Consider the following 25,691-nt stretch of genomic DNA (forward strand, 5'->3'; position numbering starts at 1 on the left):
GACGGGCGAGGGGCGCTCACCTAGCCCCGGGCGGCCCCGGCGGAAGGTGCTGGGGGGCAGCGGCGATCCCGATGGCTGCCGCCGCTCCCTCGCCCGGCCAGCCCCTCGCCCGGGAGGGGCTCGTCGGTCTCGGAAGCGGAAACGACGCCTCCCCCCCTCCGACCCCCCCCACCCGCCGCCATCTCCCTCCTTACGGAAGCGTCGCTGCAGCTGCAGGTACCCAGCGCGGGCGGGCGGGCGGGGGCTGCCGCTGCCGAGCCTTCGGGGCGGCCGCCGAGCCGGAGCCGCCGGTGCTGCGCCTGGAGCCCGTCGGGCCGCGGGAGGGAGGGCCCGAGCGCCGCCGTCCTCCCCGCCGGAGCAGGCGAGCTGCGGCCAGATCTCCCTGGGTCTCCCCCGGCCCCCTGCCCCCCCGTCCCCCCCGCAGCAGGAGGGGCCTGGCCGGGAGGAGCGCCTGTCCGACGCGATGTCCGCGCCGGCTCGAGCTGGGAAGGCCAGGCGGCCGGGCAGCGACTAGCGGCTTGGCTCCGGGCGACGCCGTCAGCGGGGCGGGCGGAGGGCTCGAGGGCTTCGGGTGCCCCTTCCAGGCCGCCAAACAGGGTGAGGGGAGGAGGACCGGAGGGTGGGGGGTAGCTGGGACCGGCGAGCGCCCCAGGCCTGCCCAGACGGCCTCTCTGACCCCCAGGCCCGAGGGCGAAAAGGAGCCGGGCTGAGGGCCGCCCTCCCGGCTGGGCAGGCGAGAGTTCAGAGAGGAACGCCGGAGCTCTTCCTGGAGGAGGGGGCTGCAGCCCCCCCGGGATTGAAGGAAATGGCAGCCACCGCCTGCTGGCTCCGGGGCCTTCAAGGGGCCGGTCGGAGTCACTAAGTCTGGTCCCGGGTGGCACATCTGGAAAAGGTTGTGAGGGCCCCGAAGGAAGCCGAGGCAGCCCCAGTAACCGAAGGGGATCAGCCCCATCCGTGGGCAGAGACTGCCGCGGGGTCCGGCTCCGAGGCCCCCTGCTGCCCCTGGGTCAGAGAGGGAAGCCAGGCTCCGAGGGTCCCCGGCAGCATCTCCTGCCTGCAGACCCAGAAGCTTCGGCCTGGCCCCTGGGAGGAGCCAGGGCCGTTCATAGGATGCTGCCCCAGCCCCTGACCTGATTGCTCACCAGGGGAATCGACCCAGGCAGGACGCCGGCTCCCAGTCCCAGCTGAGGGGGAGAAGGACAAGGCCAGAGCAGCCTCGCCCTACTGGAAAGCCCACCCCCAGCCTCCAGTGGGCCACGGCAAGAGGCAAAATGGGTCTCATCCTGACCTGGCAGGGCTGTCCTTCAGGTGTGGTGCTGACCGTGATGTGGATGGCCGCGAGTGGGATTGGGGCCATCCAGGGCGCACTGTCCACCCTTGGCTGAAGGTCCCAAAGAGCTTCCCTCCAAATGCCAGGGGAAGGGAACCAACAGGCCCCCCCAGCCCCAGCGACCTCTAACTGCTCAGAGGGGACTCGGGAGACCAAACTGGGAGGCACCCGGCCTGCTCCAGCCGAGCCCCTCTGCCCTGGAACTGACGGCCTGCCTGCCTCTCCCCGCTGCCCCCAGGAGCTGAATGCTGCCCAGTCTTCCTTGGACTGCCCCCCAAGATTCCCCCGAGGCATGTAGCTGCGCTTCTCTCCCTCCGGCCCAGGATCGGTAAGTCCCTGGCCGGGTCTTCCGGGAGCCGGCTCTTGACTTGGGCTGGGAGGGCATGCGAAGAGCAGTTCAGAGCTTTGGCCCACCCAGCTCGGGACGGGGTGGAGGAAGGGAGGTTTTCTGGGGCCCGGGACTGTTCCTGCCCCTGATCTTTGACCTGCTCCGACATCCATCTCTGGCCTTCATTCCCACAGCCAAAGGCCAGGCCGGGTCCACCAGAGGAGTTTAATTGGGTGACCAAACTAGCTGCTTTCTGTGCACAGCAGGCTATGCTTACCAATCAAAGCCAATCCTAACCAGGACCCTGCTGGCCTGGGGGGGGGGCTCTTCCCTCCCAAGGAGAGCGGTGCAGGGGTGCATGGAAGGGGGGGCTCAGGGGAGGGGTGTCCCTGCGTTGGGATTGCTCCCTCACAGCTGTAACCGGTCGCTTCCTCTCCCTGTCCGGGGCTCATCAGTCTTCCCCAGCGCCCAGCATCATGTCCACCTCGCTGAGCAAGCGGAGCAGCCTGGCCAACGACAACGGCTGCCTGGGCCTCAGCCTGGCCTTGGTGGCCCCGCCGGGGGGGCCGGTCCTGCCGCACAAGGGGCGCTGCGCCTACAGCTGCGGGGAGCTGCAGAGCCTCCTGGGGCTGCCGCCTTCCGTGGAGGAGCCCTCTAACTGCAAGTGGGTGAAGGAGGGGCAGAACCAGCTGCGGCAGGCGGCGGAGCGTGGCCGCGACCAGAACCGCAACGAAGTGAGCCTTCCCAGCAAGGAGCTGAGCGCGCTGCTGGTCCCACTGACGGGGCAGGAGGGCCAGGGCCGGGCGGAGGACCCCGAGGACCAGGAACAGGAGGAAGACGAAGAGGAGGAGGAGGAGGAAGAGGAGGAGGAAGGCTCCACCCCGGTCCAGAGTGAGCCTGTGACCGAGTCGGAGCAGAGCTCGGAGCGGGCACTGCCTCGGGGGGAGCAAGGCCGCAGCGCCAGCCTCCTCTTTGCCACCCGCAACAGCACCGCCAGCGACGAAGACTCCAGCTGGGCCACGCTCAGCCAGGGCAGTCCGACCGGCAGCTCCCCGGATGAAGCCGGTGGGTCATTTGGGGGGGCACGGCAGAGGGCAGGAGGGACCATCAGTGGCTTGCTGGAGGGGAGCCCAAAGGCAGAGATGCACACTGCCACGTGCCTGTGCCAGGCAGAGCCAGGCGACTTGGACAAGCGAGCCAAGTCACGCAAGAGGAGGGAACGCACTGGGGGGGGGGAGGATTATCTTGGCCCCCTCTTCCCTGCATGTTAAAACTGATCTTTGGGGAGTTTTAAGAGGACAACTGCAGAAGTTCTGGGTTAGGGTGTGTGCTGGACAGCTTGGGGCTGCTTTCTAGGATGCCCCCCCCCCTTGTCGGTTGGCAGCATTGCTCCTGTGCCTCCGAAGGCCCCTGGGGGAGCAGTGATGTCAGCAGGTGCCTGGCACAGCCCCCTCCCCCCGGGACTGCCTAGTGCCCAGCAACCAGCCCTGGGTGCTCCTCTGGTCCTGCCCCCTGCAGCTGTGGCTGTCTCCAGCAGCCTCCATGGGCAGGGGAGGCTTTCCATACCCCCCCCCCCGTTCCTCTTGTCCCTGGGGAGCCAGGTTGCGGCTCCTTGCCTGGCGAGATGCACGTTGCCTGGGAGGAAGAAGGGGGGCTTTTGGGGTGGACGGGGAGTGGGCTGAGCGACGTGGACTGGCAAGAAGCTGGTGGGCCCTGGGGCTACAAGGGGTGGGGGAGGGCAAAGACTGGGGGGGCTATTTAAATTATTTTGGGTTTTGGTCTGTGAAACATTTATGTCGGGCTGCAAGAACAGCTCCTGCCCGTTGCCACCGACAAGGGATGGTTGGCTGTGCTGCAGCTGGCCTTTTTCCGGGTGGAGGGTGGGGGGTGAGAGAAGCCACTGAGTAGTGAGGGGGGCTGGGTGGAGCAGGGGAGCCAGTGGAAGGAGGCAGGGGGTCAGCAAAGGGGCAGGGAGCACAGCGGCTGGTGGGAGGGGGGTAAAGGCAAAACTAAGGATGTTTACCGTGGTTTTAATTCTCTTTCTCTCATCTTTGGTGCCTGGGCAGAGAGCCTGAGGGGGCTGTGAAGGGGGCACTTAGGGGGCAAAATCCCTCCCTCCTTCCCTTTCCTGTGACTCTGCTGCGACCCAGCCCCTCCTGCCTTGGTTTTGCCCCTCCCCTAGGGAAACAAGGCCTTCAGGCTGCCTTTGCTGGGGAGGGGAGGGGTGTGTGGCTAAGGAGGCTGGGGGGGGGTCTCATTTACCTGCCCCATTGCAGGCAAGGGTTGCTGAAGAGAAGGCAGCTTGTAGCAGCCCTGGGGCTGAGACAGGGCAGACTGGCAGGCTCTCAGGCCCCCTTCGGGGGTCTGGACGGAGGGCTGGGCTTAGTCTGGGGATACCTGGTGGGATTTCCGGCAAGAGCCAGCGGTCCCTCTGGTGCCTGCGGGGATGGACCAGGGCTGGCAGGGGGAGTTGGCAGGCGACCCCTGCCTGGTTCCTTCCCAGCTCCTCTGGCTGACGGACGGTTTGGGGTCCAGTGAGGCTGGGAGGAGAGGGTTGGAGCAAGGAGCACTGTGTCCACGATGCCCAGCCTTCCGGGGCCGGAGGGCCTGGGGCAGCGGTGCTCAGAGCACGCTGTGACCGTGCCAGCACAAGGAGAGCCTTGTGCAAACCCTGCCTTGGCACAGTTGCGTGGGCACACAGACATCCGCCCCAGGAGGTGCCTGTGTGCCAGCACAGCTGGGCCAAGGCAGGAAGCAAGAACTGGCCCGGTTCCAGGAAGGCTCTTTCCTGTCGGTCCCGGGTCAACGCAGAATCTTCCGGCCTCCTTCGCGGGGGCTCCCGGAGGCCTAAAGCCTCTTGGGGGGGTTTCTTCCCAGGCTGGGCTGAGTGGCGCTTCAGAGACTTGCTCGCCTTCCCTCCCTCGATTGCTTTCAGCTGCTCCTCTTCCTTTCCTCCCCCGCCCCACCCTTCGCCCCTCCCCCTCCCCCCTGGGTGGCAGGAGTGGCAGAGAGCCACGGGGGGGGTTGCTTCCCACCAGACCCCTCACTCCGGACCCCCAACCCAGCTGACCTCGCTCCTTTTTTTTGGCAGACTCCTTCTGGCTGTGTAACTCCCTGGAGACAGACTCTGACCTCCCAGCAGGATGGATGCGGGTTCAAGATACGTCCGGCACCTACTACTGGCACATTCCGACGGGCACCACCCAATGGGAGCCTCCCTTGGGCAGCGGGAGGGGCGACTCGGCAGGAAACACCCCCACCCGGGAGACTCAGGTGAAAGGCTGGGGGGGAGGACCTGGCCCCTTTCTGCCTCAAGGGCCCCTCCTCAGATCGCCAGGTGCCAGGCAGGTCCCTGCCTTGGGCGGCAGACAGCTTGGAGCCGAGGATTTGCTTATTTATTTAGTATTTATTTTTGTCCTGCCTTTATTATATGTTTTCCATAACTCAATGCAACAAACATAACTAATACTTCTTGCTCCTCTTGTTTCCCCACAACAACAACAACCTTGTAAGGTGCATTGGGAGAGATTGACCCAGAGTTACCCAGCTGGCTGGCTTTCATGGCTAAGGCGGGACTAGAACTCCCAGTCTCCTGGCGATTGGTCCAAAGTCACCCAGATGGCTTTCGTGGCTAAGGCGGGACTAGAACTCCCAGTCTCCTGGCGATTGGTCCAAAGTCACCCAGATGGCTTTCGTGGCTAAGGCGGGACGAGAACTCCCAGTCTCCTGGCGATTGGTCCAAAGTCACCCAGATGGCTTTCGTGGCTAAGGCGGGACTAGAACTCCCAGTCTCCTGGCGATTGGTCCAAAGTCACCCAGATGGCTTTCGTGGCTAAGGCGGGACGAGAACTCCCAGTCTCCTGGCGATTGGTCCAAAGTCACCCAGATGGCTTTCGTGGCTAAGGCGGGACTAGAACTCCCAGTCTCCTGGCGATTGGTCCAAAGTCACCCAGATGGCTTTCGTGGCTAAGGCGGGACTAGAACTCCCAGTCTCCTGGCGATTGGTCCAAAGTCACCCAGATGGCTTTCGTGGCTAAGGCGGGACTAGAACTCCCAGTCTCCTGGTTTCTAGCCTGGTACCTTAACCACGAGACCGAACTGGTGCCTGGGTCATAGCAGCACCCTCCAGTAGCTGAAAGGCCGCCCCAGGCCTGGTGCTCCAGAGGGCAGGGCCAGGCGTGGATGCCAGATGCAGGATGGAAAGGTGGCAACTCCTAAAGCAGCTGGACAGAGGAGCTGGGCAGAGGGGGGGGGCTCCATCAAGCAGGGCTACCCGTGAGAGCTCCTTCCTTAACGCGGGGGAGGGAAGGGGGGGCTTTGCCTGGCAGTTGCGGTGGGGTGGTTGTGTGAACCCAGCCAGGCCAAGGGAGCCTGTCTTTCCATTCCGGTGGCCTCATTCCAAGGACAGCGTTTGCTGACCCCTCTGCGGGGAGAGCCTCATGGGAAGCTTTGCCCCAGCGGGGGGAGTGTGTGAGGGGCAGTTGGGGGGGGCTCTCCTCTGGTCTTACTCTTCCAAGGCACCTGGTGCCTGTCAGGGCCTCCAGCTGCGTCCTGCCCCCCCCCCCGCCAAGCAACGCCCCTCCCTTCGTGGTCAGCCGTCAGGGGGAGGGTCTGCCTGGGAACGCTCTGCCAGTGGCTGTGGTTCCTGTCAGCTTTGAAGGTGGGAGATGCCCTCCCCATTCATGGGGGGGAGGGGGGTGCAGCCCCTGTGCTCGCTCACTGCTCCTGGGGAGGGCTGGGCCGGCGTGGGAGGGGTTGCCTCCTGTGGCAGCCACTCCCCCTCTGCCCACACAGATCTACCGGGCAGGGGAAGATGGGTCCTTTCCAGACTGGGAGCGCCGGCCAGTTGCCCTGTGGCCGAGGGGAGGCCCTCGGGTGCCGCTGCTGGAGGGGTCTTCTCTCCCCCCTCCTGGCAGGGAATCCCCCCCCTTCCCCTCTCGCTGCAGTTCCTATAGCCAGGCCGGTCTAGTGATTAAGACACCCAGCTAGAAACCAGGAGATGGTGAGTTCTAGTCCTGCCTTAGGCACGAAAGCCGGCCGTGTGGATGGTGACCCTTCTGTCAGCCCAGCCCACCTCGCAGGGGGGTTGTTGTGGGGAAAACAGGAGGAGGAAGGGGTGTTAGGTATGTCTGCTGTGTTGAATTATTTGTCATCTCTTTATAATAACTCGTATTCATAGTAAGGCAGGATAAATATGAATGAACGAAATAATAAAATAAAATATAAAATAAATTGGCAGGGCTTTTTATGCCTCCTACTCCAACGCCCTCAGGGCAAAGCAGGGGCAGGAGGTGGTGGCTGCCAGCAGGGTTTTCTTGCAAGCCTGGGGAGGGGTTTGGGGGGGGGCTGGTGCAAGGAAGCCCCTCCTCCATCGGGACAGAAGTGGAGGGCCAGCTTGGTCTGAGCTGGGCTGCCCAGCAGGGGCAGCTGGAGAAGGGGGGCTCGCTCCCAGCAGAGCCACGGAGATGTGCACATGGAGAAAGTGGGGAGGGGGCGTCCGTGGGCGAGGGGCTCTCTGTTCATCCCCCTCCTTGCCTGCAGCTCACCTGGATGGACTTTGGGCAAACGGACGCAACCCCCAATCCTGACTTCTGGAAGGTGAGCGGCTGCCTGGGCCGGGGAGGGGGGAGGGGCAGGCGGGGGGGGGCTTGCCTGCTCCTCATGGCTTCCCTCCCCCAGGAGATTCCACCGGAGGGGGCGACCCCAGAGCCTCAGTCAGAGGAGGGCCAGCCCAGCTCCGCCTTGGGATCCTCCGGCCTCCGGTGAGTGCCTCTGTGTGTGTGTGGGGGGGGGTCTCGTCCTGGGAGAGGCTCTCCCTCGGGGGTCCCGCCAATATCCGTGCATCAATGCCCAGAAACTGCCTGGCACCCTCCTGGCAAATCACGGCAGCCTCGGAGGGAGGGCAAAAGGGAGCGAAGAAGGGTTCGGGGTACTGCCAGGCTGGTGGGCCAGGGAGGGTCCTTTGCTGGGGGCCATGGGGGGGGCAGAGAGCCATCCTGCCTCCAGATCTCCAGGGGGGCATCAGGGTGTCCACAAAGCCGCAGCATGTGGGGGTCTGGCCTTCCTTCAGGGAGCCTGGGGAGGGGTCTCTGGGTGCTGCGGGTGCATTCTGAAGAGGCTGGGGGGGGGGACCCAGCTGACACCACCCTGGGCCGTTTGTCTTCCAGGTCTTCCCTGGAAGCAGGAGGGGAGGACGCAGCCGGGTGGCTGGGCCTTTCCCCGGGATCGGAGGTAAGACTGCCCGATGCCACGGGGATGGCAGGCTCCCTTGGGCCACTGCAGGCTGGCTTCTGACCCCGCTTGCAGGAGGAACCCCCCCTCAGTCCCCCCCCCCAACAACAGGCGGGATCCTCCAGCTTCCGCGAATGGCCCAGCTGCCTGGCGGAGGATCCTGAGGAGAGGGAGGCCCAGGGAGGGACCCCCGGTGCCCCCTCCTAGGCCTTGCCTGGGGCTGCCCCAGGGTCCCTCCGCTGCCACTTTCACCCGGGGGCAGATTTTCTCTCTGGGGAAGCCCCACATCCCCGGACACGCCTGTCTCCGCTGCTCCCCGCAGTGCTTCTCCGTCCGCTCGCTGGGCTGGGTGGCGGTGGCCGAGGAGGAGCTGGCGCTGGGCAGGAGCGGAGTGGCGGTCAACAACTGCATCCGGCAGCTGGCCGGGCAGGAGCCGGCCCTGGTGGAGGTAAGCGGCTAGTGGGGTGGGCGGCCAGACAGTGTGGGGGGGGAAGGCTCCTGGGGACTCTGGGCCAGCCGAGGGCGGGGGGCCCTGGAGGGCTTGAGAAAGGGCCCGTGGCAGCCGTCCCCCTCCCTGCAGGGCAAGGCCATGCTGCTGGTCCTGGAGAAGGAGCTGCTGAAGCTGCTGGACCCCCAGAAGCGGACAGAGCTGCACTGCCTGCCCATCGCGGCCATCCGGGTCTGGGGCGTCGGGCGGGACAGCGGAAGGTAGGCGGCCCACACACAGCGGAAGGGAGGTGGCCGTGGCGCCTGGGGGCTGCTGGGTGGGTGGGCTTCCCTGGAGGATCCTTTGCCCGGGCCAGAGAGGCTGCCCCCCTGGCCCTCCTCCAGGCTGTGGCTGCTCCACAGGAGCCGGTGGTGGCTGAGCTCCCAGGGGGACGTGGGGCCTTTGCACACTTACGCCTCTTGGCACGCAGGAGAAATGTCCCCCCCCCGTGGGGCGTCCGGGGGAGCCATGGCCACATCCGCTGGCTGTCGTCCCAGTGCCTGGCACCATCCATGCCCCGATGGTGCTCCATGGCCTCTGATGCTGGCCCAGCAAAGAGCCTGGGGTCTCCTCCCAGCCTCTGGGGGCTGTGCGGATCTGCAGTCCAAACCAGCCTGGACTTTTGCCCACCTCTGCGGGAGAGTTTCCCCCCTCTCCAGGTTTGGGTGGGGTGAGCTTCCCCACGCAGACTCACGTCCTGCTCGATGGGGGTGGGGGGCAGGTCTTCCCAAAGGGTCTTGCAGCAGCTCTGGTTGCTGGACCTTCTTCTGATGGGCCAATCCAGGTCCCGGGGCTGCCTGGGGCCTTGGTGGTGCCTGCCCCCTCCCCCCCGAGCCAGAGGGAGGCCCGAGCGACCGATGGGTTCCTTCTTTGGGGCTCCTGGCAGCCTGCCGGAGAGTCTGCGCCCTCTCTTTGAGAAGGGGGGCTGTCCTGATCGGACCAGAGGCTGGGGAGTGGAAGGAGTGAGGCCTTTCTGCCCGCCCCCCTCTGGTGCCCGCCCCTCTCTTCCTTTGCTTTGCCTCGGGATCCAGCGAAAGGTAAGCCCTGCACCAGCCGCCCCGCCAGCCAGCCCCTCCCTGTTCAGGAAGCGCTTCCCCTGCTGGGAGGAGCCTCGGAATGGCCGCCCCCAGCGCCTGCTTGGCAGCCCCCCCGCCTGCCACCGGAGGGGCTTTGCCGGGCCCAACTCTGCCCTGGCATCCTGTGCCTTGGTTTCCAACCCTGGGCCGCCTCGCCCGCAGGGAGTTTGCGTACGTGGCACAAGACCAGCTGGCTCAGATGCTGAAGTGCCACGTCTTCCGGTGTGAAGCTCCCGCCAAGAATATTGCCAGCAGACTCCATGAAATCTGCTCCAAGGTCAGGACCTGCCCCCTCCCCACCACCTTCCCTCTTCCTTGGGGGTCTCCAGCTGCCTGCCTTGTTGGCCCTTGCCCCTCCCTCCCATCTCCTCCGGGGCTGTCCCAAGCAGCTCCTGGGAAGGTGGGCACAAGAGAGGGCCTCCCGCTGGGGCCGGGCACCGTCCTCAGACCCATGCCTCCCCCCCAGTTCTAATGCCATGGGGCAGGATTGTGGCAGCCAGCCTGATGGCCCTTGGGGCGATCTGCTCCTCCAGATTGTGACAGAGCGGCGGAGCGTGCAAAGCTCACTCAACGGGATCTCCCTGGATCCGTCCAAGATGGTGGAAATCCCCTTCCAAGGTAGCTGGGAGATGGGAAGGAGGGGGGGCCTGCGGGTCGGGGGCTTGGGAGGGGGCTCCTTGCCTCCAATCCTGGTTCTGCTTCCCCCCTCCCCTGGGCTGCCGGAGGGGTGCAGGAAGCCCCCGTGTGGAGGGGAGCCATCGGTGGGTCACTTGGGGCCTCCCTGGGAGGGCTGGTGGGAGGGCAGCCAGGCAGAATCGGGAGCCCTTGACTTACAACCGTTATTGAGCTTGGCAGTTACGGTTGTAAGTTATGACAGTCATAAAGTCAATCATCACACAAGTGACCTGATTTTATGCCACTTCTTGTGGCAATTGTAAAATGACCGCAGGGGGTCATTCGGTGAACCCGTTGGTCACCGTGCCCAATTTTTCCAGAAAATGGAAATAAGCGCCAGTTTCTGGCAAAACCGTCTTAAAATGGGGTCATGTGACTGGGGGGTGGTGGTGATGTTGGAACTTTGTAACGGGATCATAAGTAGCTTTTGGGGGGAGCCTCTCATAAGCAACCAGCTGTAAGTCAAGGTCGCCGCTGCTCTCGGCCCTCCCTTTCTTTTCTCCAGTTGAGTTTCCGGCACCCAAAAGCGAATCGGTCCAGAAATTCCAGGTTTACTACTTGGGGAGCGTTTCTGTGGCCAAGCCCGTGGGTAAGCGAGGCGTGGGGAGAGGCGGCGCAGAGGCTTCTGGTGAGACCCCGAGAGGCGGCGGAAGGTGGGGAGCTACCAGTCTCTGGGGACCCACAGTGGAAAGCAAGAAGGGACAACCGTGATCTTTTCATCCTGGCCGCCGCCTCCCGAGACCTCCCATGCATCCGTCCCCAGCTTTTCTGGCTCCACGGACCGGACACAGCGGTGGGCGGCAGGGGGGATGGATGGTTTCACATATGCCAATTTAGCTTTGCCTGCTTGCCCGCCACTTTGGTGGCCAGGTTCCCAACAGGCCACGGACCAGTACTAGTCCATAGCCCAAATGCCATGCTCTAAAGGACTGTCCTTTCTGCGGCAGTGTGACCAAGAAGACCATCCTCAGCTTCCCCTGGGTGGGCTTTCCCAGACCCCTCCCCGTGTCTGGGTGCTCCCCAACCCTTTGGTTGCATGTCCCTTCCTCCCACCATTCCTGGAGACCACCACATTTGTGAGTGGTCTTTTTTCTGCTGAATGGCGCCCTTTGTCAGGATCTCTGACCTCTTTAGATCAGCTTCCCCAAAGGCCTGGTCCTCTGCTTGCATGACTCCTTGTTGGGTGGAGGGTGAAGGCCAGGAGATCAGATCTCCCAGGTCTTCCATTCCCCTTTTGAGATTAGGACTCACTAATCCAGGTCAGGAACTTGACGGACCTTACACTATTAGCAGAGTTGGCTGTGCAGCAGACCCCATGCGAGGACCCTCCCTCCCATCCCCCAGATCAAGGGCAGATTAGTGCCAGCAAAGGGCCCAGGCCACCTTCGGCCTGGGTGGTGGTACTCTGCTTCCCTCGCCCCCAGCCGATCCCAGAAACTGGAATCATCGTCCTGGCTTAGCTGCTGTCGGGGCCCCACGGGCCCTGCCTTGTTGCTCACCCCACCGGGGCGGGCTTAATCACAAGCTTTGGCCCCTCGCCTGCCCCAGTGAGGCCGTCGCTGCCTTTGCTTCTCTAGGCATGGAGGTCATCAACAGCGCCCTCGAGGCAGCCCTGGCATCTGGCAGCAAGGAGCAGTGGGCACCTGCTCAATTCAGCGTGGCACCAGCCACTCTCACCCTCGCCCATCAGCAGGTAAGAGTGCCCGGTGTGTTTGGCAAGAGCAGCCGGGGATGAGCTCTCGGGAGTTGGGCATGGGGAAGCCCTGGAGGGGCCAGAGCAGTCACCCTTTCGCTGTGGGTGGGTCTGTCCTGACGCCTGCCTTCCCTGCAGACCGACGCCGTGCTGTGTGAGTGCCGCGTGCGCTTCCTCTCCTTCATGGGCAGTGGGCAGGACGTCCGCTCCTTCGCCTTCATCATGGCTGCTGCCACTGGCCACTTCCGCTGCCACATGATCTGGTGCGAGCCCAATGCTGCGGGGCTGAGTGAAGCCGTTCAGGCCGCTTGCATGGTGAGTTTGAGGCACTCCTCTTCCCCGCCCGCTGGTTGGCAGAGGCTCTGCCACGCGGCCAAAAGGGCGACGGGGCTCCTGACTGTGCCAGCTCTGTACAATCTGCTGGCAGCTGTGAGTGGCCATTCCTGCTCTCCCCACTGAGCAGTCCTTCCCACCAGTGGCTAACGGCAGCCCACCCATGCCCTGCTGGAGAAGCCCGGATTGCAGGGCATGGCTGGGAGGACCCTGTGCCCCAGGTGCCTGTATCAGCACCGATGCCCTGTCACCGCCTCGCCCCTCCTTTTCAGCTCCGCTACCAGAAATGCTTGGATGCGCGGCCCCAATCCACCAGCAGCTCCTGTCTCCCGGCCTCTCCTGCCGACTCCGTGGCTCGCCGTGTGGGCTCCACAGTTAGGAAGGGCATCCAGGCCCTGCTGGGGACCCTCCAACCCAAACGCCAGGGGTCCCAGACGCCGTGAGCTCCAGGCAGGAGTGAGGGGGACCTGCCCGTCCACCTTGACCCTCCGGGCCAGCAGCGCCACTGGCCTCTTGCCATCAGCCTCGTAGCGCTTTGCCTGCCCTGGTGCGCGGTGCGTGTGTATTCTGCATGAGTGCAAGGTGTCTATTTATGAGGGATGCGTGGATCTGCACAGAAGTGTGACTTTCATGCCAGTGGGGGAAGGGAGGGTGGGCTCCTCTTCAGGCAGCTGTGCCCTGGCCGCCAAACCTGATCCCTGTCCCCGCTGGCCTCTGCCCACCCACTCCTGCAAGTATGGTAGGCCCTGGAATTGGCTGGAGCTGCCGCAGAGGCCCTCCCGGTGTCTGGCCACACACTGGGGAGGGGTCACGGTCTCAGCAACCCCCCCCCCATTTGCCCAGGAGCAGAGGGGGTGGGGGGAGAGCTGCTGCCTCTGCTGTTGCAACAACTCTTTGTCTTGTACTAACCCACAAATAAACTCTGTTCCAACGTCCCCCATCCATCTCTGGCGTGGTGGTGTGATGGGGGAGGGAGCTGCCAATGTCCGTCTCCCCACCCCAGAAGCAGCTAGGGGCCAATTCTGGGGATGATGGGTGCCTGGAAGGGCCGGGGAGTGCACTGATGGTTTAATGAGTACAGGACACCTTCCCCCCCGCCCAGGATATGGGGCAGGAAAGGCAGGGCTTGGCTTCTCCCCATGAGCTGCCATCAGGGCAGAAGGGGGTTGAACCCCACTTTCTCCCCCCTCCTGCCCGGGTGCTGTGTGCCCTTCCCCGGTTGTGCCCATATGTCTCTGCCCTCTGACCTTGGGGCAGCCAGCTGGTCACATATGGGAGAGAGAGCCCAGAGGATCAAGGCAAGGGGCTGACCCCAGGTCAGTGGGGACTGGGCGAAAGAGGCGTCTTCTGCCAGTGGAGGAGACAGAGAAGCTGTTTATTGCTGGGGAGGGAGGAACAAAAGAGGGGGGTGCCCCTCCCCTGCAGAGGAATCCCACGCTGGCAGAGGTTGGGCCGGTACTGGAGGCAGAAGAGTCTGAGAACGGATCCTGCCAGGTTTTGCCTGGTGCCAGAGCCAGCAACAAAACCCGCAGCACTCACGCCGTCCAGGTCTCTGCTTCTCCTTTGCTGATGGCACTTCAAACATGGGGGCAGCAGGGTGGGCATGTCTTGCAGGCCTGCTTTCCACGCCCACACAAAAGGGGTGGAGCAGGGGTGGAAGAGGAGGAGCTGCCAAGCAATAGAGGGGAGCTGTAGGGGCAGAGGCCAAGGGCAGCCAGGGCACCCCATCCTCTCCTAAGGGCCACTGCTGGGTCCTTTCTGCATGTCAGGCACGATTTGAAGGGCTGTGGTGCTTGTCTGGAACTGAGTCCCGTGGAGTGCCCGAGAGAAGGGGTGCCGTGTTGTGCCCACGCCTACAGAGCCTGCTGGAGGACAGGGCCCCTGCGCTCCTTGGCACTCCTGGGCCTCACCTTGGCCCCCAGCTAGCAAAATTTGTGCTGCCGCCGCCAGGCCTGAATTTCTGAGAAGGGCAGCTTAAGGGTCTGGCAGAGTTTGGGATCAGCCGCCCGGCCGGTGCGGAGAGCACAGAGCATGGCCTTCTTGCAGGCGTCGCCACAGGGCTCGGTGGGCGGGTGGCCTTTGAACCTCAGGTACCAGAAATGCTGGAAGAGCCGCTCATCGGCCTGCAGGCGGTCCAGGAGTTGGTTCCAGTCCGCTGGGAAGGCCACAGGCAGCCCGTAAGTCTCCCGGGCCCCGTAGAGGCGCTGCCACCGAGCCACGGCACCGGGCTGGTTTGCCTGCGTCAAGTTCAAGATGAACGTCTCGTGGTCAAGGACCATGTAGGAGCTGCCAGAGCGGATCCCGTCCACGTGGTAGATCCGATACCCTGGAAGGAAGGCAGGAAGGGTTACTGGCTCAGTTCTGGCCCTCTGCCAGGAGGGAGGGAGGGAGGGAGTTAGCACCTCACCTGGGTTGAGTTTGATATAGGTGGTAACGCTGGGAGCCAGGAAGGCGATGCCCACCGGCCGGGAGATGGTCTCCTCATCGTAAAAAAGCTCAAACCCGTCCAAGTGGGTGTGGCCAAAGAACTGCCCAGCGATCGTGCCTTCAAACCTGCAGGGAGAGAGAGAGAGGCAGGCCTGAGCAGGGCTCCCCAGACCTTTGTCCTGGCTGGCTGGACAGCCAAAACCGGCTGAGCAGGAATCTGGCTTTGCGTCTGCTGCCCGGAAGATGGGGGTGGCGGCGGGGAGAGAAGGGGCACCCCCGGGAACACGAGCACCACAGTTTGGCCTCCGTGAGAACCAGGACTACGAGACTAGCAAGGAGGCAGCCAAGTCTCAGCACGGGCCCTGAAGGAGACGCCCAGGGGGTCAGCAGAGACCCCCGGATGGGGAGGTCCTTCCCCATTCAAGAATGCAGCGGGGTCCAGGGCAAGCGAGATGATGTCCTCCCTTGGCATCCATCTTCAGGGGAGAGGTGTGCAAATGTGCAACACTCTCGCTGCCCAGGGCTTAACCAGCCTGGCAATACGGCCTTATAAAGGGTAGAACGCGAAAGGTGGCCGGACAGAGCTGACCTCGCCCAATCTCGGAAGGCTAAGTAGAACTGGACCTGGAGACGCGCCAGGAGTCCCCAAATTTGTAGAGTGGACTACAAAGCCTCTCCAGAGAGCAACACTGGGGTCCTCACTTCCAGGTGATGGCCATGAGAGGCGGCTACCATTTGACCAAGGATGGCATAAGGCTCCTGCCTTGAGCAGGGAGTTGGACTAGATAGCCTCCAGGGGGCCCTTCCAGCCCTAGGATTCTATGTTTTGTGTGCTCCGGAAGTCAGCAGGTGCCAGCCTGGGCCTGGGGAGTGGGAAGGCCCACTGGCAGGCCCTGCTGGGGGTTATGGAGCACATACCCCAAGGAAGGGGGTCTGCAGAAATCAGACCGCAGCCGGCATTAAGGAAGCTTTCCTCACGCAAAGGGAGCAGCTCAGCCGTTGCCTCACCACCTGCTAAGGTTCAAATTCCAGCTACCCAAAGAATTCCCCAGAAGCAAAGGGTTTTCTCACTAGCTTGGGGAACGGGAGCCCCCCTTGGCTGCTGCCCCCCTTCGGAAGGCAAACTTTCTGGGGGATGTGAGGGGCTGCTGCCCCCACCAAATCAGAGCAGCAACAACTGTGACCCGTGACTGAGCCGGGGCAGCTGAAGCGGAGTTAGTGATGGGGGGGGGGACTGCAGGCACCCGAGCAATGGGGAGAAAGGAGCCAGAGAGGCCTTCAGCAGCCCCCCCCCCCCGGCAGCCCCTTCCCAGTTGGTGACTGTCCTTGGAGGGAGGACCCGCATCCGGGACGGGCAAGGGGTGCCGGCTTGCGGGAGGCTCTGCACTCAGCCTGGCGCAAGCACTTGCTGGAGATGCCCCTTCCTGGGTGCCAGGCTGGGCAGAGCAGAGCAGAGCAGGCACGGGCGCGCCATACCTGTTGATGATGCGGTAGTAATTCCAGCCCCAGCTCTGCAGGCAGTGGGAAGGCGGGATGTGCCCGATGATGTGGACCTGCAGGGGAGGAGGGGTGTCAGGGGGGGCAGCAGCACAGGGCACCCTCCGGGGACCAGAGCTTGTCCGAACGGGCAGGTTTCCCCGCTCGCCCTTTGCCCTGCTTCCGAGCAGGCCACCTCATGCTCTGGCTTGGCCCGGCCTGACCCGGTTCCTGCCCAGCGCCACCCCTGCCCACCCCGGCTCACCTTCTCGCCACTTTCCTCCGCCCTCTGCAGGACGCCCACCAGCCACTGGAGCTGCCCGGCCGGGTCGGTGGAGTTGATCAGGAGCCAGAAGTTGGCCTCGGAGCAGAAATTCATGTTGAGGGAAACCAGGCGGAGGCCTCGCCAGATGGGGAGGGTGTAGAAGCCCCCCAGCCTGCCAGAGAGGAGGCAGGAAAGTCTCAGGGAGGGGAGGACTTGTGGAACACCCCCACCCCCACCGAGGGGGGGCTTCCTTCCTTCCATCGCCACCCACCAAAACCTCCAGTGATGGAGTCCCCAGGCCTCCAGAGCAGGCACATGTGGCAACTTCAACAACTGTGGACTTCAACTCCCAGAATTCCTGAGCCAGCATAGCATAGCACAGAATTCTGGGAGTTGAAGTCCACAGTTGGTGAAGTTGCCATGATCGCCCAGCCCTGCTTCAGAGGGAGGGGACTGTGCCCTGGGCAGAGGCAGCCTGGCTGGTGCCACGGGGCTCTGCCACTCGCCCACGCCCAGGCCGAAAAACTCTTAACCAAGCAGAGGAAGCAGCCTTCTCTCCGAGCAGCCTTCTCTTTCTCTCTCTCTCTGTCTCCCACAAGCCATTTTCACCCTGGGGCCCAGGAGAGGCTTGACGATAGGCACATGGCAGAGTCAGGCCCCCTCCCCAAACAAAGCTGCCCCCCAAGGATGAGGTTGCCTAGTTTGGGTAATGAAACAGCTGCAGGAACACAGTCCAGCTCAGAGAGGACCAAGCACCCTTCAAAGCCGGCTTTGCACGCAGAAAGGTTTGTAGTCACGTCAATAGAGTAGCCGCAAAAACAGTCCAAGCTGCCTTACGGGGCTGTTGCTGTCGTGGGGAAAATAGGCAGAGATTTTCCCGGCACGGCTGACTGAGGAATTCTGGGAGTTGAAGTCCACGGGTCTTAAAGTGGCCAAGTTGGACACGCCTGTTTTAAAGCCTCTCCTGAGCCTGGCCACAGAAAGGGAGCAGCAGCCGTGAGGCTCTACCTGGCGAATCCAGGAGCTCCGATTCTCACGCCTGGCAAAGCCCAGATGTTTTGCTGAGCACAAAGGAAGGCAACTGGCTGCTTTGGCAACAAGAAAACAAGAACCAGGAGAGCAGGTTGCACCATCCTGGTCAGGACTGCAGCGGAAGCAAAACTTTCTTGCTATGAAGATTAATTAATTTATTTGATTTCTATAGCCACCCAGCTTGGCCAAGCGACTCGGGTTAGGGCTTACAATTCTAACTCCAGAATCCTGGAGCTTGGCTCTCCCAAGCTGTCGTTCCTCCTGGACAGCTCCGGTTACGGGCAGCAGCCACAGCTCAGGAAAAGCAGACCAAGCCGCTGTCCGGAGCCCTTGGCCCCAAGCCCGTGGGGTGCGCGAGGGGCTGCTCTTTCTGGAGGCCTGTCCTGGGGGGCGAGGGTCCAGCTCCCAGTGGCTGGAGGCTGCCAGAGGCTGAAGGGCCTCCCCCTGGCCTGGAATTGTTTATAAAAAACATAAGGAAGGGTATAATGAAGACACTTGGGGCAGAGCTGCCAGGAGGAGAGGAAGGAGGCCAGTGGAGTGGGGGGGGGGAGTTGAACTTTATTTATTGTTATCATTGGGAGATGTGTTGATGACGCCCAGGGCAGGTCCCTGCTAAGGCCACCTGGAGAATGGGGAAGGGGGGAGTGAGGATCTGGCCCCCAGGGAAGGCGGGGGAGTGCCAAGCCTGGACCTCCACCCAGCCTTGACTCCCAGGTGGGCAAATTGCCTGGATCTGCAGGGCAGGGGCCACCCTCTGCCTTCCCAGTGCCCCTGCCCGCCAGACCCTCGCTCCTACCTCAGGGTCTGCAGGGCTTCTGGGGGCAGCCACTGCTGCCAGGCGTCGGCCATGGCATCGTACAGCCAGGCGGAGGACTGGTTCCCAAGCACGTAGGGCGGGGGGAAGGCGTTCACCGGCACCGACTCATGGTTGCCCACCGCCGGGTAGATGGGCAATGGCCCCAGGTACTTCTGGATGAGGCTGGTGATGGTGGTGAGGACGTGCAGCTGGTCCTGGCGCGTCTGCTGCCAGACGTTGTGAGCCGCGATGTCGCCCGTCCAGTAAGCAGCATCGTAGGGCCCAGCCGACGCCAAGTGCTGCAGCAGGTTCTCCAGCGTGTGGAGGGGCAGGTCACATTTGCTGTAGGAGCCCCAGTAGCCGGCCCCGGGCCCCCGCGGCTGCCCCCCCCGGCAGCAGAGTGGGTCCTTGCAGTTGGGGTCGCTGCCTGGGGTGTACTGCTGATCCCCGTGCAGGTCAGTCAGGAAGAGCAGGCGTGCCGTGGGGGCGCTGGGCGGAGGGGGCACTGGAGGGCGCACAGGGGGCTTGGGCGTCTTGGGCAGGGTGACGTTCCAGCTGGAGTAGATGTCCCAGTGGCCGCACTGGGCGCCCACCAGCAGGCCGCAGATCTCAGCCGGGCGCAGGATGGAGCGGACCCAGGCGGTCACCACGTCTTGCCCAAAGAGACGGATGATCTCCTGACACACTTTGGGGGGCGCCAGGTTCAGTGTCATGCAGACCTTGGTAACCAGCTGCTGGAGGTGCTCCACACTGGTCTCCAGCTGTGGAGCAGAGGGGCAACATTAGCACTGAGGAGGGGTGGCTGGAGACGCCCCCCTGAAATGTCCTGGCAGAAAAGAGGTGCTGGAAGAATCTCCCCGCCTGCCTCCTTAGCCAAGCCATCCCTCCCCTCCTACAGTCCTGTCAGGAGTCCCTGGGGGGGGGGAACAGGCTCTGGTGTGGGGAGACCCACTGCCCCTGCAGTCCCCTTCAACCACCCATAAGCGCTGGAGCAGCCCCCGTGGGTGGTGAGAAAGGCCGGCTGGCTCTTGCCTGCATCTAGCCACGTGCCCGGCCCCACAGAGGCCAGAAATGAGGTGAGGGGCTTTCCCCAGGCTTCCCCCGTGGCCCCCAGCCCCTCTCGGCCCTCTCAGCAGAAGAGCAGGCTGTCCACAGGGGCCGCCGTTCTCCAACCCCCTGGACAACTAAGCCCCAAGCTCAGCCCTGGCCCTGGCGTCTGCGTGGACCCTGGAGAGCCAGCTGAGCTGCCAGAGGCGGCTGGAAGGGGTGGGAGGGCCCAAAGCCTGCCTGCCAGCTGGGGAGGAGGGAAGATGCCACCTGGCCTGCCACAACTTGCCTCGGAGTCCACCACAGCCGGTGCTGTGCCACTGGGCTGGTGCTTTGTGGCAAGGCTGCTGCCCCAACAAGGGGCTGTACGCAAGGAGCAGCCGGGCAGCCGAGAGGACCCCAGCAGGTCCTCTGGGTCTCCTCTGGGTCTCCTCTCCCCGCAGCAAAGGGAGGAGGAACCAGCTGGATAAGGCCTGCAAGAGGAGAGGTCCGAAGCAGCCCCCTCCCCCATTCCTCCCGCCTCCTTGCTGGGTCTCCCTCCCAATGTGGGGCTGTTAAAAGATTGCCTGTAAGAGTTGGCAATTATTTATTTATCTGTATCCCACCCTTATTGTTTTTACAAATAACTCAAAGTGGAGAGCATCTCCAATACACCCCCCCTCCTATTTTCCCCACTACAACAACCCTGAAAGGTATGTTGGACTAAGAGACGGTGTCACCCAGCCAGCTTTCATGACTAAAGTAGAACTAGAATTCACCACGTCCATCACTCTAGCCAGGTGCCTTCATCACTAGCCCTCTGAGTCTCCACTGTCTTGAACCCCCTTTCTGGAACTTCTGTCTCCCCTCAGCAGAGCGTCTGTCAAGGTTCCCACCAGACCCCCAAAGCCAGTGATGGGGGGGGGGGCAAAGGAGCTGCAGCCCTTGAGGCGAGGCTTCTCAGGGTCCAGTTCGGCTCTCCTGCTCTTTCCCTGCCTGGCCTCTGTCCGCCTAGCTGGCTGGGTGCCCAGTAGAGGGTCAGCCCCAGGAAGACCCCCCCAGCTCCACTGAGCTTATCCCACCATCTTGGGAGTCGGACCATCCTGCAGCCAGGAGAAACTGAGGGGGGAGGGGCTTTGGGGTGAGGTCCTTCTTTGGGAGAAGAGGAGGGCAGCTCCTGGGGGGGGGCTCTTCCTCTATCCCAAGGCCTCCAGGTTCTGCCCCCCCCCCACATATTGGGCTGATGAGGACTCAGACGCTTCCTGGCTGCGCCCCCCTCCCTCTGCCCTTGCCCAGCGCTTGGCTGGAGCTCGTGACCGGCTGGAGGTTGGGAATTAGGCTGTCAACAAAAGGAGGGCTATGGTCCCACCCCCGGAAGCAGCTGCTCTTGCTGACTCCAGGGAAGGAGGAGGCAAGTTGGGGGCCCATGGAGGGCCCCCTTGGCACAACTGGCACAGGCAGCGGAAGGGGGGGAGGCGACTCTTACGGGGGGGGGAACAGGACGGAAAGACTCCGTCTTTTGCTTTGCAGCCCTTCTGGCCCCTTCCAGAAGATTGGGGGGGGGGACGGAAAAGGCTGTGCTGGACATCCTGGGAACGGGGAGGGGGGTTCGTATCCAAGGACTCCATGTCTTTCTTCAGGATCCCGACACTTCTAAAACCTTGAGGGGGGGGGGGAAGGCATCTCCCCAGCTGGTCAGAGGGGTCCCGGCTCTCGGCGCTGGGCTTCCTCCGGCAGGGCCCCGCTGGGGCTGCTGCCTCTGGGGCAGAAGAGGGAACGCGGCAAGGCTGCTGGAGTTCTGGGGGCAAATCCGGGGGCTGCAGCGGGTGAACCGGCTGGAGCTCAGCCCGAGACCAGAGACGGGGCCCCGGCTGGGGCATCTCCTTCTCAGCGAGGCTGGGATTCGGGACAGGGTCTGCCCGGTCCTCGCCCTCCAGGGGGCCCCGGGGAAGCCGGGTCTCGGCCCCAGAAGGCGGGGGTGGTGCGGAGCCGAGGGCCTCCATCGGGTTCTGCCAACTTCCTGTGCGAGAATCTTCCCCCCGGCCAGCGGGGCCCTCCCCTCCTTCTGGGAAACGTCTGCAAGGGGCCACCGGGACCTTCTCCACCCCCAGCCCCGGAGGGCACCGCGGGCAGGAGAGGGCGCCCCGGCTGCCACCAGGAAGCCGCCCGGGAGCCTCAGCCAGCCGGGAAACGGCCTCAGCGAGTCGCGGAAAAGGGACCAGCTGGGCCCGCTTTGCCGGAGCCGAAGCGCGGTTCCGGTCTCCCGCGGGAGGAGCCGGCTGGCCCAGCTGCTGGCCCCGCCCGGGGCCGGGGCCCGGAAGGGCGGGAAGCGGCCGGCGGAGGGAGGGAGGGAGCGGGGCGCTCACCTGCATGCTGGCGTCCACGGCTGTGAAGATCAGCCGGCAGGCGGGGCAGCTGAGGTTCGTCCATCCGAAGCGCGCTCCGGCCGCTGGCAGCAGCCTCTCCAGGGCCGGCCGCCCTTCCCGGGGCACGGCCAGCCCCGCCGCCAGCGCCAGCGCCCCGGCCAGCACCAGGGGGACCGCCGCCGCCCGCATCGCCCAGCTCGGTTCGGCTGCTCAGGATGCAAAACGGGTCGCCGCCAGCCGCCCTCCGCTTGGCCTCGCCTCGCCACTGCGGCCCGGCCGGGCGCCCAGCAGGACAGCCGCTGCGGCGGGCGGAGCGAGGACCGGAGCCGGGAGGAGCGCTGCGAGCCCCGCCCCCCAAGATGGCCTCCGCCCGGCTGGCCCTGGGGGCTTGCGGGCCCCGGCCCCCGCGGCTCCGCTCCTGCCGCCGCGCGCGGAGGGGAGGGGGGGGGACGTCCTCCCGCAGCGCAGATCGGGCCAGGGGTCCGGGAAACGGGGAGGGCCCCGAGTGGGAAAAGAAGTCCGAGCCGCCCCTGCCCGGCCCCTCCCGGACAGCCGCCCCGGGCTGGCCGCGACCTTGCCGGGAGGGAAGCAGGCGGGACCCCAGAAGCATCCCGCCTCCCCCCGAGCTTGCCGTCCAGGAGGGCCCTTGCCTATCCGGGGGACTGCCCACCCGACCCCCGGTCCCCGGGTCCCATGGCGGCGTCCCCTTTGCCCGGCTGTCTCATTCGACAGGATTCCTCGCAAGCGACCCAGACTCTGACAGTTCCTCCACTGCGGGGGTCCCGGGGTCTCTCGGTCCCTTGCGGACGTTTCCTTCGGAGGCTGGCCGATACCGTTGCTCGTGCGAGCGGGGTCTGCTCCCTGCCCGCGTGCAGTAGCTTGGCCGACGGGGTGAGTGGCGGTGGGGGCGTCCTCTCTGCGAGTTCCTTGATACTGTGGTTAGTCTGGTGGCGATGCAGGCTTCCCTGGCGCTCGGTGGCTGAGGGGGATGCATCCCGGATTTCTCGTTCCTTTCTGAGCCTTTTTATTTTCTCCTTTGAACGGTATGGACATTTACCTGCTTGTGCTCCTTTAAGGACCGATTTATCTGAATGCCGAGCTTCCGGGAATCCCCCGAAGGTCTTGGGCTTGGCTTGGTCAAGGATGCTCACAGTTTCCCAGATGGAACTATGGCTGAGTCTCTTCAGCCGTTGTGAGATTAAGGGATTTCGGTCGTTTTCTGACTGCTGCTTGGTGTTCATGGATGCTAGTCTGAGATGTTTTTCACCTAGCATTGTGAATGTTACATTTCGTAGCTTGCGTTGGCTGTGCTGTAGGACAGGGGTCCTCAACCTTGGCCACTTTAAGACTTGTGGACTTCAACTCTCAGAATTGTGGGAGTTGAAGTCCACGTCTTAAAGTGGCCAAGGTTGAGGACCCCTGCTGTAGCAGGTTGAGTGATGAGGCCCCTTCTGATAAAGTTGTGTGGGTGTAAGGATCCACCTCAACCAACTACCCAAGAAAGCAGAACTCTTGAACAGGCGTCGTCTCAAAAGGAGTCTTTTATTAGGGGTCAGTGACCGTCGGGAAGTCAAGGCGAGATCTGGGGAAAATCCCATGCAAATGATGTAGTTCAGCAAGCAATATTCTTCCTCCCACCAGAGTCATAATGTCCGTTTGAAATTTAGCCAATCCACAGGTGGTATGATGTGTGGGCAACCGGAACAGTTGGCATGCATCTCAAAGTCTTCTCCGGCTTTCGTTTCTCTGTCTCCCCCAGAGAAAGAAATATTTTTGCAAATATTGAAAAGGCAGAGTATATTTCCCTAAAGGATTTAAAAGCAGGAACCAACCCTGCCCCCAAGTCTCTCTGTCCCAAACAGAAACCGGGTCTGCAGAAATGCAGATGTGATAATCTTGTCAGAAAGACTGGAATCGGGAACCTGGAACCTGGGATTAGGAAGAAAGATCCCTAGAATCAACACCAAAAATCTAAGAGCCATCAGCCATAGCCTCAGAAAAGCAGGATATGACCCTTGGGACATAATAGGATTAACCCACGACCATCAGATTACCAGAAAGGCACACTCAGACTCAGCTCAAAGTTCATGCCACAGGAACAACTCCAAACAAAAGGCTCCAGAGGGTATAAAAACCCACTCCCTACATGTGCTCTCTCTCTTTTCTTCCAGATCCATCTTCCTGTCTGGCTCTCCTCTTCAATAAACTGCAACCTTCTTTCTAAAGCAGTCGCCATGTTGTTTATTCCCGGCTTGGATTGAACCATGAAGACTTTTTGTTGGACACTAATAAGGGAGCCACATTCCTTTCTCCAGGATAGAGGCAGGAGAGCGAAAGTAGAAAACGGAAGTCATCCCAAGCTCCCCCTCTCCCCAACAGAATGGCTGGCCCCAAAGTAGAATATACATGCAAGGAAAAACACGGAGGTTTGGGGGGACCTGACAGTGGGTTTCCATTTTCCTGGAACATGTGCAGGCAGTCTTATTTCCCTTTGCTGGTGTTGTGGGTTGCTGTTGCAGTGCGTTTGTGCTGATCTGAGTAATGTCATCACACAGTTCCTCTTGTGGGAGGTTGAGTGATGGAATCTTTGGTTAGTGTGGGTAGTTTTTCAACAGGCCTGCCTTTCTAATTTGTTGCCTCTACTAATGAGGACATCCAGGAAGGGTTGTGTGGTGTTGTTTCCTTAATTCCTTATGAATATTCCTCCTATGAAGATGCTCTTGATTGCTCCATGTGTCTCCTTTAGTTGTCCTTTTTCATGAGGATGAAGGTGCCATCTGCATTCTGACCTACATAACCGCCCACCTGCCTGTTTTTGTTTGCATGGATGGAAGAGCCCTGGTTTCTAGACACAGAGAGCGGGTGTCCCTCTGACTTGTGGGCACATATGTGTCCATCAATCTGAGAGCAGAGGTTGATCAGGTCTATCATGCTGGGCATTTCGACCTCAGGATACTGAATGAGGCCAGGTGTGCTGTGTAGCACCGTGGTTCTGTGGAGGCAAAGAGGGCCGGGACATCAAACGAAACCGTCATCTCAGCTTCTTCCCTTATTCAGTCTTTTATTTTCTGGATGCGTTGTGGACAGAGGTGTCCAAGGTTTTGCTCAATTCTTTGGCTGTGTTGTGCATTGGGGTGGCTGGCATCCATACAATTGGATGAAAACATATGTCAGGTTTGTGTTTGGGGGGCATCCATAAAAGTGGGTGTAGAACCTGGCTCGACTCCATAGTTGCCTGTACCTGCTTCCACTGCCGGCAGCTTTGTCGAACAGTGAGGGGAAGAGGGTGGGCAATTCCTAAGGGTGGAGGGAGGCTGTGGAATGCAATGGGAGCCCCGTCTGTCTGTTGCAGGGGAGACATTATCTCGCAAGGCCAAGAGGTGAGGAATGTTTTGACCAAAGCAGCTGGAGTTTCCCAAGCAAAAGCACTGAACTCAGTTGGTGAACTATGGACGGCTGGTGAGGAAAAGGGAGACATCCCAGAACTGGCTTTGCTTTTGTCGCGTTTAGATGGATTTTTCCATGAAGCTGCCCTCTTGCTTAACCTAAGGAGCCGGGAATCTCTTTTGCTGAATGTGCCAAATGGGGCGGTGGGAAGACGAGGCCTCTGCATTTCATCTGTGGCTGTTCCTCTTCTTGAGTGGGGCTTTGAGGGTTCTCTGCATCCGGCTGTTCAGTTTCTGTATTGGGTTGCTATTTACTTGGATGAGGGTCTCTTTGTCCCCCAGTTGTTCTTTGGCCCTCTGTAGGTGTTGCGTTCTCTTCACATTGACCACGGCTCGGCCTTGGTTTGCTGGGGGGATGGGGGTGGCTTGCTCCTCCTGGAGGCTTCTGAGGGCTGCCCCTCCGCGGCTCCGAGCGGGCTCTGCTTCCGTGTTCCTCTGGCCTGAGCTCTGCTCCCCGCCTGCTCTTTTCCTGGGCCTTTGGGCCAGGCCTGGCAGTTTCAAAGGCTGCCTCTAAGGCTGCCAGGAATGCCAAGGGACTGGCATCATCGCCAGCTGGGAGGCCTTTCTGGGGGACTCTGTGCTCTGCAGTGGACAGGGAGTGTCTGGACGTGTTGACCCGTTTTTTCTTTGCTTGGGGTTTAGCTTGGAGTTTCCTTTTCATCGGCTTGTCTTGGAGATGCAGCCTGTGTGTTCTAAGGCCGTTG

The 25,691-nt window shown here is 62.4% G+C and overlaps 2 protein-coding genes across 4 annotated transcripts; one reads left to right on the forward strand and one right to left on the reverse strand.

Annotated features, from left to right (window-relative positions):
- The first annotated feature begins 156 nt into the window (after nucleotides 1-156).
- APBB1 (amyloid beta precursor protein binding family B member 1) lies at nucleotides 157-13,089 on the forward strand. Of its 3 annotated transcripts, none has more exons than XM_039348189.1 (15): nucleotides 157-216; nucleotides 1,569-1,658; nucleotides 2,114-2,723; nucleotides 4,750-4,931; nucleotides 7,200-7,256; nucleotides 7,338-7,420; nucleotides 7,826-7,889; nucleotides 8,212-8,337; nucleotides 8,470-8,597; nucleotides 9,615-9,729; nucleotides 9,986-10,070; nucleotides 10,633-10,716; nucleotides 11,705-11,820; nucleotides 11,959-12,135; nucleotides 12,426-13,089. In XM_039348189.1, the coding sequence occupies exons 3-15, from the start codon at nucleotides 2,135-2,137 to the stop codon at nucleotides 12,594-12,596; spliced, it is 1,977 nt and encodes a 658-aa protein (XP_039204123.1). In that variant the 5' UTR covers nucleotides 157-216; nucleotides 1,569-1,658; nucleotides 2,114-2,134; the 3' UTR covers nucleotides 12,597-13,089. The 3 variants fall into 3 exon arrangements, with proteins under 3 accessions (XP_039204123.1, XP_039204132.1, XP_039204142.1); XM_039348198.1 differs by lacking the exon at nucleotides 157-216 and adding an exon at nucleotides 468-597; XM_039348208.1 differs by lacking the exon at nucleotides 157-216 and adding an exon at nucleotides 763-1,308.
- Nucleotides 13,090-13,507: 418 nt separating this feature from the next.
- Nucleotides 13,508-21,863, reverse strand: SMPD1 (sphingomyelin phosphodiesterase 1). Its single transcript, XM_039348220.1, has 6 exons — nucleotides 21,542-21,863; nucleotides 18,150-18,910; nucleotides 16,322-16,493; nucleotides 16,057-16,133; nucleotides 14,561-14,706; nucleotides 13,508-14,479 (listed from the first exon to the last, which is right to left on the reverse strand). The coding sequence occupies exons 1-6, from the start codon at nucleotides 21,728-21,730 to the stop codon at nucleotides 14,076-14,078; spliced, it is 1,749 nt and encodes a 582-aa protein (XP_039204154.1). The 5' UTR covers nucleotides 21,731-21,863; the 3' UTR covers nucleotides 13,508-14,075.
- Between the last annotated feature and the right edge of the window lie 3,828 nt (nucleotides 21,864-25,691).

Source organism: Crotalus tigris, unplaced genomic scaffold (assembly GCF_016545835.1).
Source record: "Crotalus tigris isolate CLP2741 ecotype Arizona unplaced genomic scaffold, ASM1654583v1 scf7180000017560.2302168, whole genome shotgun sequence".
Lineage (NCBI taxonomy): Eukaryota > Metazoa > Chordata > Lepidosauria > Squamata > Viperidae > Crotalus > Crotalus tigris.

What these genes read in the sequence shown, in the direction of transcription:
- APBB1 (XM_039348189.1), top strand. Translation starts at nt 2,135, where the DNA reads ATGTCCACCTCGCTGAGCAAGCGGAGCAGCCTGGCCAACGACAACGGC. An exon ending in CCCCCACCCGGGAGACTCAG is followed by an intron (nt 4,932 to 7,199) that starts GTGAAAGGCTGG and finishes CCTTGCCTGCAG; the next exon opens with CTCACCTGGATGGACTTTGG. An exon ending in TCCATGAAATCTGCTCCAAG is followed by an intron (nt 9,730 to 9,985) that starts GTCAGGACCTGC and finishes CTGCTCCTCCAG; the next exon opens with ATTGTGACAGAGCGGCGGAG.
- SMPD1 (XM_039348220.1), bottom strand. Translation starts at nt 21,730, where the DNA reads ATGCGGGCGGCGGCGGTCCCCCTGGTGCTGGCCGGGGCGCTGGCGCTG. An exon ending in GAAGCCCTGCAGACCCTGAG is followed by an intron (nt 16,494 to 18,149) that starts GTAGGAGCGAGG and finishes CCTCTCTGGCAG; the next exon opens with GCTGGGGGGCTTCTACACCC. An exon ending in TACTACCGCATCATCAACAG is followed by an intron (nt 14,707 to 16,056) that starts GTATGGCGCGCC and finishes CTCTCCCTGCAG; the next exon opens with GTTTGAAGGCACGATCGCTG.